This window comes from Geotrypetes seraphini, chromosome 10 (assembly GCF_902459505.1).
Source record: "Geotrypetes seraphini chromosome 10, aGeoSer1.1, whole genome shotgun sequence".
In the NCBI taxonomy this organism is placed as follows: domain Eukaryota; kingdom Metazoa; phylum Chordata; class Amphibia; order Gymnophiona; family Dermophiidae; genus Geotrypetes; species Geotrypetes seraphini.
Genome location: NC_047093.1, coordinates 33,526,141 through 33,540,384, shown reverse-complemented (window position 1 = coordinate 33,540,384; position 14,244 = coordinate 33,526,141). Strand labels below are relative to the sequence as shown.

Here is a 14,244-nt window from a genome sequence, read left to right as displayed (position 1 = left end):
GCAGTAAAGTGGGGGGGGGTTCCCCCCACACCCCTCGTCGGAGCTCTTTAAAACAAAGTTTTCCCATGGTATGCTTCTTTCTTGCGCCAAATTATCAGCGCTCGATTGTCGGCAAGCTGGTGTCTGGCGCGCGATTATCCCATCACCATTCCAGAGATATACAAATAACTTATAGTATTCTATAAGTTACATGCATATGTTTGCACCTGCCCATGTTCCGCCCAGACTTCAACCATGTGCATGCTCACCTGAAATATGCGCAGCCGAAAGCCTGAAGTCATAATGCCGTTGTACAGGGCCATGGGGAGACCTCATCTGGAGTACTGTGTGCAATTCTGGAGGCCACATTACAGTAAAGATGTGCGCAGAATTGAATCGGATCAGCGGACGGCCACCAGGATGATCTCGGGGCTCAAGGGTCTCTCGTACGAAGAGAGACTGAACAAATTGCAGCTCTACACTCTCGAGGCACGTAGGGAGAGGGGAGACATGATCGAAACATTTAAGTACCTCACGGGACGTGTCGAAGTGGAAGATGATATTTTCTTTCTCAAGGGATCCTCGGCCACAAGAGGGTACCCGCTCAAACTCAGGGGCGGAAAATTTCATGGCAACACTAGAAAGTATTTCTTCACAGAGAGAGTGGTTGATCATTGGAACAAGCTTCCAGTGCAGGTGATCGAGGCAGACAGCGTGCCAGACTTTAAGAATAAATGGGATACCCATGTGGGATCCCTATGAGGGTCAAGATAAGGAAATTGGGTCATTAGGGCATAGACAGGGGGTGGGTAAGCAGAGTGGGCAGACTTGATGGGCTGTAGCCCTTTTCTGCCGTCATCTTCTATGTTTCTATGATGGGTCATTTGGCCTTTATCTGCCATCATGTTTCTATAATCAGAAAGTTCTATGACATCACAATGCAGGTGTAAAGAGCCTTAGCCTATAGGAAGAGGAGATGCAAATGTTAAGAGCCTTAGCCAATAGGGAGAGGAGGAGAGAGCGGCTGCTGCAGACACCAGAAAGTATTTCTTCACAGAGAGAGTGGTTGATCATTGGAACAAGCTTCCAGTGCAGGTGATCGAGGCAGACAGCGTGCCAGACTTTAAGAATAAATGGGATGCCCATGTGGGATCCCTACGAGGGTCAAGATAAGGAAATTGGTTAATTAGGGCATAGACAGGGGGCTGTAGCCCTTTTCTGCCGTCATCTTCTATGTTTCTATGTTTCTATAGGTGTGTATATAACATAACAAACATAACATAGATTCTTATATACCGCCATTACCTCACGGTTCTGTGTGGTTCACAAATCAAGAAATACTAACCAACATAGTATGATCATAGCAAATTAGTCAAAATATTTGCCAAACAAATATGTTTTCAACATTCTTCTAAAAGCCAAATAGGAAGTGGAAAATGATATGTGAGTGCTGACTTGTTTCTCCCACATAGCCGCCTAGTATGATAACATTTTACCCAAAAATTGTCTACATCCCTTTACAGATGGAAAATCAAAGAATCGTACTTTGCGTAAATGTTTCCTGTTTACAAATTTGAAATGGTCAAAAAGATAACTGGGCAAAAGTCCATTCAAGGCTTTAAAACATCTACAACTGAACTTGAAAATTACTCTAGCTTCCAGTGTCAGCCAGTGTACCGTATTTTCACTCATATACCGCGCACCCGTGTAAAACGTGCACACGGGTATAGCGCGCGGGAAACTGTAATTTATGTAAAGAAATTTTTATATACAGCGCCCACCCCGACTCTCCTCTGGCCGCCCCAACTCTCCTTTCGCCCGCCCCGACTCTCCTCTCCCCCTTGAAGTCCTGTCCCCTCTTGAAGTCCTATCCCCACCCTGAAAGCCTGATGCCCCCCCCCCGACGGCCGATTCACCCCCCCGCAGGACCGTTCGTACCCCCACCCCGAAGGACCGCTCGCACTCGCACCTGCACCCCCACCCCGAAGGACCGCTCGCACCCCACAGCCTCCCCATCCCACCCCCCCCCATCATGGAGAAGCTGCCTACCGTTGTCCTGCTGCTTCCTCTACCGGCGGTCCCGCCCCTTCTCTGAGCCCTGCATCAGAGAAAGGGCGGGACCGCAGGAAGAGGAAGCAGTGCAGATGCAGGGCTCAGAGAAGGGGCGGGACCGCCGGCAGAGGAAGCAGCAGGACAACGGTAGGCAGCTTCTCCATGATGGGGGGTGGGGTGGGGAGGCTGTGGGGGTGTGAGCGGTCCTTCGGGGTGGGGGTGCGGGTGCGAGTGCGAGCGGTCCTTCGGGGTGGGGGTGGGGGTGCGAGCGGTCCTGCGGGGTGAATCTGACGTCGGGGGGGGGGGGAAACTATGTAAAAAAAATGTGTACAATGCGCTCATGAATATAACACGCATGGTTATACTCAGTTTGTAAAATCGTGTATAACGTGCGCGTTATATGCGTGAAAATACAGTAATCTGTGGTAATACTGCGATATGTGATCAATTTGTTTCACCACAGTATTTTGAATGATCTGCAACCTTTTTATGTTTTGCTTAGAAATCGAAAGATAAAGAACATTACAGTAATCCTGTACTAACAATCTAAATGAAAAGAAGTCAAAATACCGCGTGTTCAACCGCCTGCCGCGCTAGTCACTAATGCCTCCATTGACGAGGCATTAGTTTTTTGGTGTGCCGCGGGGGTTAACGCGTGATGAAATATCTGACGCGCTAACCCCCGTAGCGCACCTTGATAAAAGGAGCCCTTAGCTGCAATAGTAAATATATATATATACTGTATATATCATATAACTGGTGAACTAAAACGCATTTGATACTACAGAGGTGATATGCAGAACGAGAGAAAGACTTCTGATTTTTGTCTGATGATGACAAAAGCCTGGGATATGATATATCCCACATTTGATGGTCCATTTCCATGATTGTTTTTATGTTTTGATTCCATGGGAGATTATGCAGGTGATGTGACGTCCTTCACCTTCTCACTTCCCCCACAGAAGGCGAAGGAGGTCAGAGAGGACAGGAACTCCTGAGGCAGGTCTTTTGGCTGAAACACAGCCCATGCCAGGTTTTGTAGTAAATTTTATCAACACACATCGGTTGGCCTTTGCTGTCTGCTTTGTATTGTTCTTCCTGTGTTTGCACTATATGAATCATGAATAGAATACTATTAAATTGAAAAATGCGCACTTTTTCTCCCAGATTCTATAAATGGCGTTCAAAGTTATGCATGCAAATTTGGGCATGGGCCCAATACGCACATGCAATTTAATTGAGTAAGAAGCCAATTAGTGCCAATAATTGAGTGTTAACAATCATTGGCACCAATTAAAAACAATTTGGATGTAGGTGCACATCTTGCTAGGACGTGTGCTTAAATCTTTTAGAATGCAACTGAAAAGGGGGCATGGCCATGAGAGGAGCTAAAGATGCACTAAAGATGCAAATGCTGTTATAAACTTTGGGTGATCCGTGCCTAATTTACGCACAAGGATTTACCAGTTTTTATTTGGAGTAAATCCTCATGCCCAAAGTTGGGCGTAAATCCCAGCACTAAACTCTGCTCTATAAATGACAACCAACTTGGAGGCCCTCCAGATGCGGCCCCAAGCTCAGGAAGAAGAGGACAATAGGTTTGTGTGGGTGCAGGCTAGGACAGAATGGGGTGGGACTGGAGCAGAATGGGGCGGGGCTGGGGTGGGGCTGGGGCGGGGCCACGTGTCCTCTTTTTTGCAGGAAGAAATATGGTAACCCTATGTGTGAAGAGGGTGGGATGTGTGGATATGGGTGGGAGTATAGCAGCATAGGAAAACATGTGAGGATGTAGGGGGATGTAAGGGTGTGGGATGCATGTGTGTATATAGGGGGGGAATGTCAAGCAGTGTATATTTCTATCTCTTAGCATATAACTGTTCTGTCCCCCCTCCTCTCATGCTGTGTCTCCTCCACTTACTTCCTAAGCCTCCCACCCCTTCCATTTCCCACTCCCCTCCATTAAATACCCTATCTTCTTTCTCCTGCTCTCATCCATCCCCCTTCTCCTTGCACTTTCTCTCCCTCCTTATTTTCATACTCCCTTCCCTCCCCCAGCTTTTTATAACCTTATATGGATGTTTGTGTGGCTTTTCCACTGCAGCTTCAGTCCCACTTCTTCCCAGTAAAAACTTTTTCCATCTGTCAGGCAGAAGATTTTGCTGCTGTGTAGCTTTTCTTTTTGCTTGTGAGTGTCTCAGAGATTGAGGTCCCCACAGCAACGACTGACTGCACCTCTTCTAATAGTCAGGCCTGGCTAGCCCACCACACCACTAGCATCTGGTTCCCGCAATTCCTGCCTTTGTTGCAAAAGCAAACAAGCATGCATTCAGTCAAACAAACAGAGAGACAGACAGATGGACCCTTCCCACTTCTCTGCATCCTGGTTCATGTAATCCTTTTGCTAATCTCTTAGTGGAGGTGGGGATATTTCAGACTGCTAAGGATGGCACAAGCACAATCTATATTGGGCAGGACTGATGAAAAAAGTAGACCACTTTTAGTTCTATCTAATACCCACAAACCTGGCCCTTGATTTAGACTATTATTCATCTGCAATGCAGTTTTATGTGACAAATGGGTTTAAAAGAATAAATCACACTACTGAAAGATGAAGAACGTTTGGGAAAGACAGTTTGCAATATAGTAAGTTATTCAATGACGGAAGACGAAGACCTGTATAGTTCACCCAGTCTGCCCAAGGCATCCAGAAATGCACCAGCTGCTCTGTGCAGGTTATACCTCTCTATGTCTTGTTTAAAATGTGAAGGTCCTTTAAGTTCACATTGATTCCAACTTCTTTCTATATAGGGTTTGTTTATCCTACGTGTCTTTGAATCCCATCACAGCTTTTGTCCTCAGCACCTCTACTGGGAGGATATTCCAGGCATCTACCACGAGTAGACACACACTCACCTCTGTAACTCTTTTAAGGAGACAGTAATTTTCAGGCTGTGACCCAACATAAAGAGGGCAGCCAAGATATCTGCCCACTGGACCATCTCTCCCAGAGGACCTCCCTTCAACACCCTCGGGCTGAACACATCTCCTGCTTCTTCAGTCAGGAAGCCGATGTGAACTAGTATCTGTGAAGGTGGAAGAAAGATCAAAGATGAGAAGATGCAATAGAAATGGGAGAAAACAGAAAAGAGGAGATTTGGGGGAGCGGGGTAACAGAGAGCATGAATAGAAAGAATCCTTCTGATCATGCCATTTTGTTAAAATGTGGCTGCTGGCATTGACGTAGTAAGGGTAGGAGGCACCCACCTCCTTTCCACGCCCCCCCCCCCCCCGCTTCTCCCCACCCCCCACTCTTCATTTGTGCTCTCCTATGTCCCAATTCCTTCTGCGCCCCCCTACTTCTTCCCACCCCCACTCCACACTCAAGCTCTCCCCCCCCCCCATACCGCTTAATCATCACCAATGCGAGTGGCTTTTCTCCAGCATGCTCCACGCTCCAGCTTTGGATTTCCCTCTGATGTCACTTCCTAATTCCTTGATCCAGAAATGATTCGGAGGGGAACCAGGCTGGCACGAGTAACAGGCAGGAGAAGTTGCTTGCGCTAGCGAAAATCTACAGAGGTATGGGTTGGGGGGGGAAGAGATGGCACGAACATGGTGTGGTGGAGAGATTCCAGCGCTCCCACCGACACAGTGCCCAGGGCAGTTTGCCCCCCTCCTGCCCCCCTCCCTTACTATGCCACTGGCGGGTCAATAGATGAAAGAAATACAAGCAGTATTCAATTGCTCAGGTCAAGGAAACTCTTAAAACTTTGTAATCTAATAAATGTCAGGAAACAGGAAACGAGACTTCCACATTCAAACAATAACCCTTTCAACAGACACGGGATGGTTGAAGAGTCATTGAGCTCAGTTCCCCATTTAAAGCTTCCATCCCCGCACACTGTTTCCTTGCAGGGCCAGCTCAACCATTAGGCAAGACAAGGTAGCCACCTAGAGCAGCAGCTTCTTGGGGAAGCTACATTCAAAGGAAAACAATAGGTCCTGACATGACTGGTGATTTTAATTATCAATATCAGGGAGGGGGGGGGAGGGAGAAGAGGCTGCAGGTTAGGGGCCTGAAATTTAACTGAGGGAGCATACGTATAGCTGAAGATTCACCAATGGCACCCACCACCCTTGCTCTTGCTCTGTTTCCTGGTAATTATGCCATCCATACTGCGTAGCAATAACTGTGATATATGACAGGCATACATCTGAATTCTCCTTAATGCTCATGAAACACGGATTACCGTGGGATGCAGTAAATGAAGCAGCACATAGGGCTGTCCTTTAAAAAAATACAGGTGAGAGGAAAGCATTTTTCATACTTTGTTTTGTTATCCCTATTTTTCTGACTGGGAAGCTTTTGAAATGTCCTATTCCATATTCTTAGGATCCACAATCCAGGTCTAGGTCTTAATTGGGTCTGCCAGAATCCCCACTGCATGCATACCTCCCCCAAGTCCATCCGGACCCCACCAGAACCTTTATTTCATTGGCCAGTCGGAGGGATGTTTACTCTCTCTGGCCAGCAGGCCCGCCTCCACAGAATGGTGGGCCTTCCCCTTCCCGGTATATTGTGGGATGCACCAGAAAGGGGCCTAAGGCCCTAACTGGCCCAGGCGCTTAAGGCCCCTCCCTTAGGGTATTTCCCTGCATGTGCAGTGGAATCAGCCATTGAAAAAATGCACAGCTTTGGGAAACCGAGTGGCATAAACTCGTCAGCTTCCATGTGGAAGCATCAGTTTTGCAACTTTTATAAGTTAAGTGATGCAACTTCCATGACTAGTCTGACTATTTCATAAACTCCTTGAAATAAATGATATGGTGGTATATCAAATTTTTAATAAACTTGAAACTTGAACTCAAATAATAAATGCCACCAATTAAGAGGCAGGGCTATAATTTTTCATTTTGGAAGCGGAAGTAAGCAAAGGGTCATATAAGAGAATTACTTCCTTAATCCCTTGTAGAAATCTCTGTCCCCCCCTCCCCCCCCCCAACCTCCCCTCTCTCCCCCAACATTTTTAAATATCTGTGTATGCCTTTGAGCTGGTTAAAAATCCAACAATTAAATGTTTTCCATATACCCTGTTTCCCCGATGGTAAGACACTATCTTTTTTTTGGAAGGCCAAAATATGCTCTAGGGCTTATTTTCGGGGGGATGCCTTATTTACCCATGAAGAAGACTACAGTACACAGTTATTGTTGAAAAAAAACAGAATTTTATTACGTTCGCGATAGGTACATTCGCAATGCGTTCGTTGGAGGAAGAAAACGGTCGGCTGAAGAATCGGTCGGCCGAAAAATCGTACCGTGTATGGCCAGCTTTATCCATCATACCATATATTGTACCATTTAATGTCCCCAATGTTCTCCATCAGGGAAACACAGTAAAGAGATTATTCTGTAGTGCAGCATCAGAGGGGACTTGACAATGTGAAACCATTGTTTATATACCGTATGCATTTTAAACAGGCTTTATATACAGTAAGTGGTATTGCTCACAGCAAAAGAAACCTGTCTGCGTGTCTCACTTTTGGATGTTCTGGCCGTGAACAAACTCCTGCAGTCTCCGTTAGGGAGGGATGAGGGAAGCTGCCTGTGTTTCCTTGCGCGGAGTCACGTGCGCGCGCTGCAGTCCTGTCACTTCCTCCTCTTCACTTCATGACGAGGCACGGCACGCAGCCATGGAGGCAAATACGGTAGACGGAGGGACCACACGGAGTCACCCACCGTACCACCCGATTCGGGTAAGCGCAGGTATCGGTGGGTGGCTTATTTGCGGGGGGGTGCCTTATTTTACATTTTTTTTCTAAAAAGGGGGGGCTGTCTTATTTGATGGCCCTGCCTTATCATCGGGGAAACACGGTATGCTTATTAACTTTGTAAAATAGGAAATATATATGAAGGTTTTTGGCCTATCCAAGGCATGCCGACCACTCTCCGATAACACCACTTGAAATCTCTGCATGGTATGGATCGCCACATGTAAATAGAAATTTGCCCTTATATGGAAGGCTGACCCCTAGTACCACAAGACTACAGCCAAGGAGTCAGTGAGTGCCATTTTGTACTCAGAGTCAAACAGATTTGGGAGCAAGGGATACCAGTCCTACCCCCATCTCACTAGACCACTAGGGATAGCCCTTTAGGTAAATCCTGGGAGTTCTCAGGTGGGTGAGAAGAGCATTAGATAGATTTGGCAGTTAAGCAGCTAGACAGGATAGGGCGGGGTGCTGGGGTGAGGGGAAATCAGAATATGAGGGTAAAGGGGAGCTTAGCACTTGGGGGGGAAAGCTGGACAATACAGCTGAATGAACATTTTACTTGGAGCTGTGATATGTGGGGGGCCGTAAGAATTAAAACATTATTTATCTAAACTTAATACTTTTTCTGCCAGATTGAATTGTTTACCCCACTCTGAATATTGCGTGGGTGGTGCCAAAAAGCAGATCAGCTGTGCCTGCAAGAAATGGCACACGCATACAGATTTTTCGAGCATTCTTCCCACAGACTCTACAGTGGAGAAAATCCTTACTGCATCCAGCTGGCATTGAAGCGTTTCCTTACCCGTTTCTGATCCCTCCATCTGCTCATCAATTTCTGCCCCAGGTTTTGGGCTGCCAAAAGCCACTGTGCTGACAGTCGTTGAATCCTCTTTTTCATAAAGATTAGTGATTCCTTGCCACTGCCGATCAGGTCGAGGAGGGAAGACAAGTCATTGCGAAATGCTGCCTAGAAAGGATCAAAACACAGATAATCCTGTTTCTTCTGGACAGGATAGGAATTCAGAAACCATAGGGGTGTGCAGAGAAAAAAAAGCTTCATTTTATGTTTTATTTGTTATTTATTTGGAGTTTGGTTCCGAGGAGGATAATTTTATAAATGGGCATCTAATGAATAGGCATAAACATTGAGCTAAGTTAACTGGCGCCTTTGTCTCTTTATAAAATACTAGCACAAATCCTGCAAAAATCATGCTTAGATTGAAGATGTGCACATTATCCTTGCTTGAGAGTGGGAGTAAATCTTAGCACCTACATTATGGAGGTATGCATGTACTGTATTTTCATTTTGCAAACCGGGAGACCCTACACCCGTGAGCTATAACAATTTTTTTTTTTTTAACATGGCCAGCCAAATCAGGCATCCTTCCCTTTCACTTCCTTTCCCTCCCCTCAACCCTGTGCATTCCTATGTGAATCTGGCATCTCTCTCTCTCTCTTTCCTTCCCTTCCCCTCCCCCTCCCTGTAGTCTTCAGATTTCTCTTCCTCTCCTTCCCCAGTCCCCATAGTCCTCCACAACAACTTTAACGTGCTCTTCATGAACATGGCACTCGGTGATGTCACTTTCGAGTGCCATACACAGGAAGTGACATCAGTGGGAGAGACGACGGCGTCGTGAGGAACACATTGAAATTCTTGTTGCTCGCGGCTGTGGACAACAAGAGGGACGGGGGAAGGGAAGGGGGCGTGCAGTGGAGGGAGCGGGGAGGGCAAAGACGAGGGCAGAGGAGGAGCACCACCGCACCAAGCGCCTCTCACCCTCGCTATGCCACTGCCTCTAGATGTCTAGTGTAAACATCTTTTTATAGAATTGTCCCCTATGGAACAATTCTATAACTGGGCACCTCCATTTAGGTGCTAAGAGAGCACAGGTTATGAGCCTATACTTTAGGGAAGCATGCAGGGCCAGATTAATGAATAGGCACCTGCCTAGTGCCCAAAATAGTCAGGGGGGCCCGCTGAAGGAAGACTTACCAATATGCCAATTTTTTTTTTTCAGACGGCAACGGGCCCCCACCTGACAACACCAATCAATCGGGCCCTCCCCCCCCCACGGCATCGACAGACAGCAACGCGGCCTTCCGCCGGCATCAAAGGCAATGCGGCCAACGCAGCTCCAAGAAGATCCCACAATGAATGCGTCTGCCGGTCCATCCTCCTCCTACGTCACTTACTTCTTCCGGCAGACGCAGTCATCGCGGGATCTTCATGGGTTTGAGCCGGCTGCAATGCCGTTGATGCCAGCGGAAGGCCGCGTTACCATCCGTCAATGCTCAAGGGGGAGGGCCCGACAGCTCAGTCAGTGTTGTCATTGTTGTCGGGTGGGAGGGGTGAATTTTTTTTTTTAAAGAACTACAAGTGGAAATAAAGAAGTAAATAAGAAAACAGATAAATGGTGCGGGGCAGGGCCAGGGGGGCCCAGTGTACTTGTGTGCCTAGGGGCCCTTGAAGAATTAATCCTACCCTGGAAGCATGGGCCCTTACTTTACCGAATGCTACCAACATTTACTATGCTACTATGCTATGCTATCATAACTGACTATCAATGAACCTAATATTTAGGTCCTCAAACATATCCCAGTCATAGAAATTGTGTACGTACAAGTGCCCAAGTGCCTAAGGGAAGTGGGTGGTGCAGTGGTTAGAGCTACAGCCTGAGGCTGTGGGTTCAAATTAGAGAATGACACAGGGACAAAATTTTCTCCGTCCCCGCGGGAACTCATTTTCCCATCCCATCCCGGAGAGTTCTTTTCCTTTCCCTGACCCATTCCTGCAAGCTCTGTCCACATCTGCACTAGCGTCAAACACTTTAAAATCATAAGTGTTCGAGGATTGTGTGGTTAAGGCAGAGCTTACGGAAATGGGGCAGGGACAGAGACAGCAACAAACCTCAAGGGGACGGGGAAAAATTTGTCCCCTTGTCATGCTCTAGTTCAGTGGTTCCCAAACCTGTCCTGGGGGACCCCCAGCCAGTCAGGTTTTCAAGATATCCCTAATGAATATGCATGAGAGAGATTTGCATACCTGTCACTTCCATTATATGCAAATCTCTCTCATGCATATTCATTAGGGATATCTTGAAAACCTGACTGGCTGGGGGGTCCCCCAGGACAGGTTTGGGAACCACTGCTCTAGTTCAAATCCCACGCTGCTCCTTGTGATCTTGGGCAAGCCACTTAATGCCCCATTGCCCCAGGTACATTAGATGGAATGTGAGCCCACTGGGACAGACAGGGAAAAATGCTTGAATAGCTCAATAAATTCATGTAAACCATTCTGAGCTCCCCTGGGACAGGGGTAGGCAATTCCGGTCCTCGAGAGCCACAGGCAGGTCAGGTTTTCAGGATATCCACAATAAATATGCATGAGATTGATTTGCATCTCAAGAAGGTAGTGCATGCAAATCCATCTCATAAGAACATAAGCAGTGCCTCCGCCGGGTCAGACCATAGGTCCATCCTGCCCGGCAGTCCGCTCCCGCGGCGGCCCAAACAGGTCACGACCTGTCTGAATCACCAGAAGGGGCTCCCTTGCCACCTTGGTTTCTCATTAAAGTCCTATCTTCCCATCAAAGTCCTCACCCTCCGGTCTTGCCCATGCACGACCTGGTTGGCTTTCTATACTTATTACCTGGTTAGCTTTCTATACTTGTGTTACATCCCAGCACCTCTCTCAGTATCCCACGATCCCTTTATCCCTCATATTCATTGTGGATATCCTGAAAACCTGGCCTGTCTGTGGCTCTCAAGGACCGGAATTGCCTACCCTTCCCCTGGGAGAACAGTAAAGAAAACTGAATAAATAAATAGAGTGAAAAACGTCAGCCTCTGATAACCAGAGCTGGTCTTGTGATGTCATAATGCCTCATTCCATCAACGCCTAAGAGCCAACCTCATCAGTGATGTCACAATGACTTGATTGTACTTTACTTGGCTCACTTTTACTACATTTTGATTTCTAGAGTGGCGCAGTGGCTAAAGCTACAGCCTCAGCACCCTGAGGTTATGGGTTCAAACCCACATTGCTCCTTGTGACCCTGGGCAAGTCACTTAATCCCACCATTGCCCCAGGTACATTAGATAGGGCATGAGCCCACCGAGACAGATAGGGAAAAATGCTTGAGTGCCTGAATGTAAACCACTTGGGCTATAAGTGGTATATAAATACTAAAAATAAATAAAAATGCACCTAACTTGCAATATTCCGTAAGATATGTGTATAAGTGGGAGCCCCGCCCATGCTCCACCCCTGTGTACGCCCCTCGCAAACACATGCTATGTAAGTTAAGCAGATATTTGCAGAGTAGCGCTTAGGTGCGATAGCAGCTTTTACATACGTAATTGTGCAAATAGTTGTATAAATCCTAATATTCTAAACATTTACACACATAATACACATGTAAACGTGAGCAACTAGATTATACAATTGCCCTTCACATGCCTCCCTCTCACACAGCAAAACAGGAAGGCCGATTAATGGAAATATCCCATTGAAAGTGTTGAGTATTCCACTACATGCAACTCTTGTGACTATTTTAATCCCTAGGGCTACCAGACGTCCAAATTTATCCGGACATGCCCTCTTTTTAGACAGCTGTCCGGGTGTCCAGATGGGTTTTCAAAACCCCGCACTTTGTCCAGGTTTTGAAAACCGTTGAGCTCAGGGCCACATCTGGAGGGCATCTGCCCATGTGCAGATGCCCTCCAGACATGATCCTGAAGAAGTGGGGTTTGTGTGGGGCCAGGGTTGGGGGGGGCGGAATGGGGCAGGGCTATGGGCAGAATAGGGCGGGGCTAGGGTAGAACGGAACAGAATGGGGTGGGGGCCACACATCCTCTTTTTTTGAGGACAAAATCTGGCAACCCAACTTATCCCCATCCTCTTACACCACCTCCTCCCAATGGAACACAGCCAGGGCTGCACAGAAAGGAAGCCATCGTATCCTACCTGTAGTTTAAGAGCTGGTGTTAAAGAAGGAAGGACGGTCTGGTTTCTCCATGACAAGAGAGGGCAAAACCACTCAACTTCACTGAGGTAGATGAGGAAAGAACATTCTGTGCCGTCAACACCATAAAATGCATAGCAGGGGTCTGAGCCCCACCTCGCTCTCATCCACTGCAACATGAGAGAAGGCAGCAAAATGAGAAACCAAGGCTGTAAAAATATTAGACATCTGAGAGGAGCTGTATTTTATTGTGCTACTAGCGAAGGCATTTTTCAACATGTACTTAATGGAAGTCTAGTTCACTTGTCAATAGAAAAGACAGAGAGACAAAGAGTTATACTGATAGGATCAGAATTCAGTGCAGCCTCATCGCTGCTTTTACACCAGCCCATGAGCTGAGATGGAAAGCTGAAGCTGGGGTCCTAAAATAGACTTCAAAGTAATTGATAGGGATAGGCTGTTGTTTCGTGGTGTTACTGAATGAAAATAAGCAGAGTTCTTTCGAAAGAGTGCATACTGGGAGCCTGATTCTATTAATTAAGGGGAGAGTGTGGCGCAGTGGTTAAAGCTCCAGCCTCAGCACCCTTTGGTTGTGGGTTCAAACCCACGCTACTCCTTGTGACCCTGGGCAAGTCACTTAATCCCCCCATTGCCCCAGGTACTTTAGATAGATTGTGAGCCCGCCGGGACAGAGAGGGAAAACTGCTTGAGTACCTGAATAAATGTATGTAAACCGTTCTGAGCTCCCCTGGGAGAACGGTATAGAAAATTGAATAAATAAATAAATAAAATAATAAATAAATAAATAATGGCGCCTAGTAAAATGTCAATCAAGTCTAGGCAGCGGCGTAGCGAGGGTGAGAGGCGCCCAGAGCAGTGGTGCCCCTCCCTGCTCTCTCCTCGCTCTTCCCCAATCCCCGCCGTGCGTGTGCTTCCCTTCCCCACTCCGTACCTCTTTTAACTTCCCCGGCGTGAGCAGCATCGCAAACTTGTTGCCCGAGTCGGCATCGGCTCTCCCTCTGATGCCCCGTCCTAGGCGCAGGACCCAGATGCGACATCAGAGGGAGAGCCAACACTGGCGTCTGCAGCAGGTTGGAGTTGCTGCTCATGCCGGCGAACAGATAGAAGTAAAGTGTGGGGGGGGGGGAGTGAAGATGTGAGCATGGCGAAGGGAGGAATGGGAAGGCGTTGGGGGTGGAGATGAGGAGGGATGCCGGTGCCCTCATCAAGATGGTGCCCGGAGCAGACCGCACCCGCCTCCCCTTACTACGCCACTGAATCTAGTCACCATTTATAGAATTGCGCTTACTGGAGCCTAAATGCAGTTAAGCGCTGGTAGGCAGGAGTACTGCTGGCACCTGCAATGTAAGCATAGGTTTTCATCGCCTACATTGTAGGCAGCAAGTGGTGCCTAACCCTTTCCATGCCTACACTCCATCCCTAACTACACCTACTTAGGAATTAGGCAAGAATACTT

The 14,244-nt window shown here is 47.4% G+C and overlaps 1 protein-coding gene across 1 annotated transcript in view; it reads right to left on the bottom strand.

The window, feature by feature from the left end:
* Positions 1-14,244, bottom strand: part of MGAT5B (alpha-1,6-mannosylglycoprotein 6-beta-N-acetylglucosaminyltransferase B) — a 327,915-nt gene that overhangs the window by 176,146 nt on the left and 137,525 nt on the right. The window contains exons 7-9 of the mRNA XM_033961186.1: positions 12,770-12,937; positions 8,606-8,770; positions 4,945-5,114 (exon numbers count right to left, since the gene is read on the bottom strand). Coding sequence (XP_033817077.1) covers positions 4,945-5,114; positions 8,606-8,770; positions 12,770-12,937 — 503 coding nt within the window. The remainder of the gene's footprint in view (positions 1-4,944; positions 5,115-8,605; positions 8,771-12,769; positions 12,938-14,244) is intronic.